The sequence below is a fragment of the Lagopus leucura genome, unplaced genomic scaffold (genome assembly GCF_019238085.1).
Source record: "Lagopus leucura isolate 7727_CA_CO unplaced genomic scaffold, USGS_WTPT01 261-1_obj-0_obj, whole genome shotgun sequence".
Lineage (NCBI taxonomy): Eukaryota > Metazoa > Chordata > Aves > Galliformes > Phasianidae > Lagopus > Lagopus leucura.
The window spans coordinates 26,221-33,381 of NW_024967524.1; the positions used below are offsets into that span (position 1 = coordinate 26,221).

The following is a 7,161-nucleotide window of genomic DNA, read 5'->3' on the forward strand; positions in this document are numbered from 1 at the left end:
AGTGCTGCTCTGTCCCTTCTTCAAAGGGGGTCGAGCCACACTGCCATCAAGCAATAGCAAATTAAGGGTTAATTAAGCACCATCAGTAAGCAGGCCAAAAGAAGGAAGGCACCGAAACAAAGTGCACAGTCCATCAGTCAGAACTGATCTGCCATGCTCATCAGTCCCTGCACAGAGCCTGGATCAAACTGCTTATCGCAAACAGGGCAGGATTAATCTACAAGCCACTCTGTTTGCTTTTGACTGTGTTGGTTTGCTAATAAATGAGGCCATTTATCACATGTGACAAGCTTGTGGTACACCCCAAGGAGCCGAATTAGGCCGGAATTTTAACCTCACTTGGGAAAAAAAAAGGGGGGGGGGGGGGGAAAGAAGAAAAGCAATTCTTTCTTCCACAAATATGGGCTGTAATTGATTTGGCAGCAGCCCAAAGAGACGTGAAGTGGGGAAAGCTGCAAAAGGAACAGATGGGAGCGTGACCCGGAACAGGTAGCCCTGCCCACGGCCCGCATTGGGCGCCAGCACCAGCACTGCACCACCGGGGTCCCTCTCTGCACAAGCCGTGTGCTGCAGCTCCTCCTCAAAGCCAACGCTGGGCAGGATTGCTTGGCTTCAAGCACGGCCCTGCTGGATGCAAACGCCCCCTGGCTCCGAAGGCTGTTGGCTGCGATGGGCAGCAGGAAGGGTGCTGCCATCCAGCAGTGCACGAGCAGAGCCCACCGGGCTGCCCTGCGACCCCCATCTGAGCCTCGGGCACGGGGCCAGCAGGGGGAACAGCCATCAGGCAGCCACAGCAAATCCATTTCCCAGTGCTCCTTTGGTGCGCGGTGGGGTGGAGGCTCTTGTCCAAGTTTTGCTCCTCGGGAAAGCGTGGTGGAATGCGAAAGCGATGGGGTAAGAATCAGTGCATGCCTCTCGTGCGGACACGAGTGCATCCATAGAGCTTAAAAGGGAACTCTCCCCGCGCTCAGCGAGCACGTGAGCAACGCCAGCCAACGCTTAAAAGGATTCCCTGGAGAGGCAAGCCTTCTGCATAACAGACAGCACTTCCAGAGCCTCTGACATGAGCGCACTGCTGCAATGTAAATAGCCGTGCCTGGCTGCCAGAGCAGCACCCGCAGCCAGGGCTGGGAATGATAATAAAAAAATCCTAATAATTAAATAGCAGGAATAAAAATCGTTCTCTCCCCACCAGAAAGATAAGGGGCACGAGAGCCTTCTGAATGCCCAGGTGCCAAAGCGGCGTGAGAAAACTCGCTTGGCAAACCAGCAGCCGTCTGCCAGCGCCGACAGGCCGGGCTGTTTGCACGAGCCTGGGCAGGAGCGGGCAGAGCCGAGCATCCCTGCGCCCAAGGGAGAGGCGCCCCGGGGCGATGCCCATCCGGCTCCGCCAGCTCATGCCAGGCCAAGAGCAGGATGCGAGGGCTGGGGTCCCTCTGCCCTTGGCACATGGGGTCTCCTCCCGCAGCGGGTGCGGATGTGAAGATTGTGCCTCTGCATCTCGCCTCCCGGCCCAGCGCAGCGGCTGCTGTTCTCCCTGCCCAGGCTCTGCAGCCCCACCAACGCCGCTCAGGCAGCGAAGAATAAGGAAAGCGAGGTGGAAAAAAACATCCGGGGCGTCCATCTACCTGCCCAGATGGATAAAGAGGGCGCTGTGAAACGGGCACAGGCACAGCTAGCAGGATGCGTCCATCGGGACGGACTTCTTCCAGTGCTGGGAAAGGCCTCCAAGCCGTCCCGCAGTAATTTTCCAGGGCTGCTGATTGAGAGGAGCCAGACAGCCCATCCCAACCCCCCATCCCTCCCACAGAGGGGACGGTTGCATCATTTTTGCTTTCAGAAATAAATAACTCCAGCGCTGCACCGCAGCCTGCTTGGGAGGAAAGCCGCGTGCCAGGAGCAGCGGGCGGACGGGGAGGACGGGGAGGACGGGGCCGCGGCGCTGGGTGTCAACAGCAGCGCCTGGCAGCTGGGGGCCGCTCTCCCGGCACAGAAACACGGGGACGCGCTCTGCAGGAGCCCCGCCTGGCCCTGGCGCACCAGCACGGCTCCTGCTCACGGCAAGCCTCGGCCACCCCGACGCGGCTCCCGGCCCCGTCCGACCCGGCGCGGCTCCTGCTCGCAGCCTGCCCTCCCCCGTTCCCCCACGGCCGCTCCCCTGCGTGGCAGAGGGTCCCGGCCCCACTCAGCAGCCCCCTGCCCTGCCCGGGGCGGCTCCTGCCCCCCCTCACCGCACGCTGACTGCGAGACCCCCCGGCCCAGCGCCCCCAGCATCTGGGTGGAAGCAGATCCGAGCAGCGCCGTCAGGGCGTGGCGGCAGACAGACAGACAGACGGACGGATGGAGCTGCCCCGCGTGGCGTCCAGCGGTGCGACAAGGGGACCTCGAGCAACGAGCAAAGGGAGCAGGACGGAAAGGGTGATGAGGAAGGAACGTCATACATACATATATCGGGCGATTCGTCCGAGCCATCGGGACAATCCTTTTCCCCGTCACATCGCCAGCCCTTAGATATGCACGTAATCTGATCTTTGCATGCAAACTGTTTGGGGCTACAAGTCTTCGGTGCTGGATGAGAAAAGAAATAACCATAATAAAGAAGATCAGTTTCTTCCCAAACACGTTTCCCAATAATAATAAATTAAAAAAAAAAAAGTAGTTTAAATTAAGGACTAGATTGCTTTCCTTCCTAATGGCTGAGCGAAGGTTGCAGGCTGGCATCAGATCCATCAGCCCTGCCCCTGAGGAAGGGAGAAAACGTAAACTGAAGCATTAATTACACCACGAGAAAGCAGGAGCTGAGATCCATGATGCGCTAACAGATTTTAAAGATCATTTAACTCGGATGAATTCGCTCCTGGGAGCCCAAGGCGCTGCGCTTTCTATGCTAGACGGGAAAAAAAAGGAAGGGAAAAAATAGATAAAAATGAGAAACGCCAAATGAGAACAAATTAAAAAGCCGTGGTTTTAAATCACGCAGACAGCAGCACAACCTGGCTGTGGGATGCTGGTGGGATGGAGATAGGGGCTGCAGCCCCCCGCGCTGCCCCCCACCACCGCACTGCTGTCAGCAGGAGGGGTAGAGTTGAGCCCACCCCCCTTCCCCCGGCGACACACAGCTTTTCGGCCAGCAGACGCTGCAGGAAAGTTCTTTCTTGGTTGATGCACAGCTGGCAGAGAGCAAAAATGCACGTGTTTGCACCAATGCAACGCATGGGACGAGCAGAGCTCAGATATCGGTGCAGCACAGGGCAGGCAGCAGAGCTCAGCTGAGCGCTGCGACCAGGAGGGTCCATCCTCCATCACAGCCCCCTCCCATGCACTGCAGCCCCCGCGGCTCTGTGCCCATCCTGGGTCAGAGACCCAACGCTGAGCGCTCAGGGAGGACATCTGGAGAGCCCACCCAAAGCCCCCCACACCCAGCTGGGGCATTTCTCAAGTGGAAGGCATCGTTCCTGAGCACGCACCCGGCATCGCCCCCACCTTCTGCTGGGCTCCAGGACGCAACCCACTGTGCTCACGGGGGTCTCTGTGTCCCGGCCCCCAATCCAGCAGGAGCTCCCCCTCCTCCATGAGTTTACAAACACTGGGTTTGCTACCACAACCACAGCAAAGAGACGGCGCCGCCTCAGATTTCCTGCTCTCCCTCCCCCCCGCCAAGGCTTCCAGCAGCCCCACACTGAGACTCAGCCAGCCATGGGAATAAGTCAGCTGTCAGGACCCCAAATAGCCCAGATGGGAGCAAGTTTGCTGCCAGGACCCCATGCACATACACGCACACCCCGGCCAGCCCCCAGCCCCCAGCCCCGCTCAGCTCCAGTCTCGCCAGCAGAGCAGCAGGGTAGCCCAGAGCCCCCACCCCAACTCCAAGCCCTGCAGGTCTGCGTTTGCACAGGATGAGAGCTGAGCCAGATGGGACCTCTGTCCTTGTTTTGCACCAGAAGAGCTCACCGACACCCGGCCCTGGCACAGCTGCTTTATTTTGCACCAAACAACAGCAGCACGGAGATTCACCCCGTGCGCCTCGATCCTGCAGCCCCACCGAGGGCAGAGCGGAGCAGAGCACCAAAACATGCCAAGCACGTGCCAGGTTTTCCATCGGGAATTCCATCCCAGAGACGTGCGCCAGCCTCACACCGTGTGCCATCACCAGCGCTGCCCGCCGTCCCCACGGAGAGGCACCTGGATGGAGCAGGATGGACGCACGGCTGCCCAGAGCCAGGTGGGAATCCGGGGAGGTGTGCATCAATGCTGCGTTCACACAGAGCCAAGTTTGGCCCCGGGAGCCGCAGCAGCAGAAGTGGGAGCTGAGCTGAGCTGAGGGGCTCGGAGCGCGGAGGGGAATAAAGGGGCCTTCATGTGGCACACAATGGGCAGCTCAGAGCAGAGCCCAGCGCAGCTGCGAGAGCCGTCCATGGCAAACATTGCCCTCTTTAGCAGTCGGAGGAGCGAGCCCTGCTGAAAAATAAGGCAGAAGAAGGGGAAAACGTTGCTCCAAACAACACGCGGTTATTCCGGAGCAAGAAGGGCACCTCCTTCCCTGGGGAGGGGGGGATGTGCGACCCCCAGCAGCTCCTGCACGTGGGGATGGGCAAAGCCGGAGGGCTTCCAAAGCACTTTGAATGCTCCGAACATCACCACCTCAATTTGCTTTTTGCATAAAGGAGGGCACCAGCACTCCACTTTAAATGGGCTTTGTCCGAGGGCGGTGAGCAGAAGCTCCTCCAGGAGACCCCAAATTCCCTGTGATGGGCAGAGTAAAACCCCGATATTGGACAGCAAAGCCCCAAAAGCCTTGGGACCATCGCAGCACTCGGCACAGCACTCTCTCCTTCCTCAAGAGGAGCCTGCGGCCGCTGCTCCGTAAAGGAAACAGGGCTGGCAATAAATACGGGCTGGAATGAGCATGATTTGCAAAACAGATGTTCCAAACCAAGGCGGGGGGGGGGGGGGAGAGGGAGAAAAATAAATCCACTCTGCATTCCTGGTAGGTCTTCGTCCCCCAGCACTCTGCTCTCTCCCACATCCATAGGGCAGCACGGGGCTCACCACGTCCCCCCCCTCCCCCCTCTGCACCCCGACCCCCGGGGCTCCATTGGCCGCAGCACAGCTCTGTCCCACGGCCGCTTTTGGGTGTGAGCACCTCGTCCCACACACCGGACACCGCAGCGCGATCCCTTTTGCCTTCACTTTCCCTCTGCCTCCCCCCCATCCATCCACTCTTTGTTCTCAGATTTCAGAGCCATTCGTCCACTCTTTGCCTTCCCAGCACCCTTCCCGTCGCTCTGCCCTCAGCCGTGGAGGCACCGAGGCGCACGCTGCAGCAATGCCCCGATGCGGAGCTCCGGGCAGAGCTGCAGGGCACAGAGGAAGCACCGAAGGGAGACTGCAGAGACCAGCGGGGCTGCGCCGCCCCCAGCTCACAGCCCTGAGGCCAAAGCCGGCCGTCCGCAGGCTCTGCAGAACCAGACCGAGTAACAGAGACGTTTAAAACAACACAACCCGGATCCCGCAGCCGTATTTTGTCAAGGAGGGGGGGGGGGGGGGGTGGCGGCTGGGATTGAGGCTAATTTGTTTGGCTTGCATTTAAGCACAAGATCTCCAAACAGTTCAAATGCATTTTTGCAATTCTTCCATCTGGCCCCTTTGCACGGGAAGATTCAAACCAGACCGCAGCGCTCTCTGCACGGCCATAACGGAGCTCTGTTCCCTCCGTCCCACTCCGAGCCACAAATATTTGGGCTGTGAAAGGGGGGAGGGAGGGGGGGAGGGGCTGCCTCAATTGCTGAGTAAATGTTGACTTTAAAATACGTGGGTTTTTTTTTTTTTTTTCCCTTTCAAGCCGGCCTGCCGCGTCCGTATCAACAGCGCTGCTCTGCTCAAGGAGAAATAAAAAGGGGTTTGCAAAGGGAGAGCGTGAGCTGCTCTGCGGGGTCTGAGGGGGAGCAACGCGGCACTGCTGGGGAATGCACGGCTGTGGGTGGAGAAGAGCTGGGGCTGCGGGATGGGGGCGATCTGAGCGGCACTGCGCCCAGTGACACGTGGCACAGCCACCCTGCGCCGCTGCCGGACCCCAAACGCTGCTGGGCGGGAACGAATCGGCTGCCAGGACCCAAAACGACCCCAAGTGGGAGCAAGTGGGCTGCCGGGACCCCATGAACCTCCAGATGGGAGTGCACTGGGTGTCAGGACCCCAAACACCCCCACGTGAGGGCGAGTGGCTGCAGGACCCCCGACACCCCCAGGAGGGAGCGCACTGGGTGCCACGACCACAAAGACCCCTACGAGGGATGCCAGAACCCATAAACCCCTGAGTGAGAGCAAGCCAGCTGCCAGCACCCCAAATGCCCCCGAGGTGGGAGCAAGAGGGCTGCCAGGGCTCCGAACACAGCCGTGTGGGAGTCTGCTGGGTGCTGGGACCCCATGCACCCCCAGGTGGAAGCAAGTCAGCTGCCAGGACCCCAAACAGCCTGGGTCAGAGCTGACCGGGTGTTGGGCTGCCAGGACCCCACCACACGTATGCCCACCCCCAGGCCCCGCTGATGGCCCCACTGAGGAGCAGGGATAAAGCAGCACAGACCCCAAACCCCCAACACTCCCTGGCCCCCCAGGATCTCCCATCCCCGTTGTTCCTCCATCCCCACAGACAAAGGAGGGCAGTGGGGCCACAAATGGCGACGGCAGAGAGCAGAATTTGCCCACCCAGAGGGGGAAGGGGAATAAATCCCACCGCAATGTCCCATCGCTGAGCAGGTCCTGGGGGGCGAGGGGGGAGGATGGCAGCAATGCTGACAGCAGCAGGAAATGTGGGTGCAGGGGCTCCTGTGTGAGACCCCTCCCCACAGATCGGTCGTGGGGGGAATGCATTGGGAGATGGGTGGGGTTTTTGGAGGGGATGGGGGAAAAGGGGGGGGAAGGAGAAAAGGGCAAGGAAAAAAAAACCACAAAATAATCCCCAGCCACCATTCCTTTTTTTTTCTTTCTTCAGCTTATCTGCAATTTAAATGAAAAGCAAAACCAGAACCAAAAGAAAGAAATAAAACAAAAAGCAGCCGAGGGAAGGGGCTGCAAAAACCCCCCAGCTGTGGGAGGGGGCCTAGCTGGCAGCCACCCACGAGGGGGGGGCATTCCTATTCCATATAGAGGGGGTAATCGGGGGGG

At 59.6% G+C, this 7,161-nt stretch overlaps 1 protein-coding gene across 1 annotated transcript in view; it reads right to left on the minus strand.

The window, feature by feature from the left end:
- Positions 1–3,474, minus strand: part of LOC122193159 (low-density lipoprotein receptor-related protein 1-like) — a gene marked incomplete at its 3' end in the record, with an annotated part of 29,690 nt that extends 26,216 nt beyond the window's left edge. Inside the window, exons 1-2 of the mRNA XM_042893880.1 lie at positions 3,468–3,474; positions 2,446–2,610 (exon numbers count right to left, since the gene is read on the minus strand). Of these exons, the coding sequence (XP_042749814.1) occupies positions 2,446–2,610; positions 3,468–3,474 (172 nt within the window). The remainder of the gene's footprint in view (positions 1–2,445; positions 2,611–3,467) is intronic.
- Between the last annotated feature and the right edge of the window lie 3,687 nt (positions 3,475–7,161).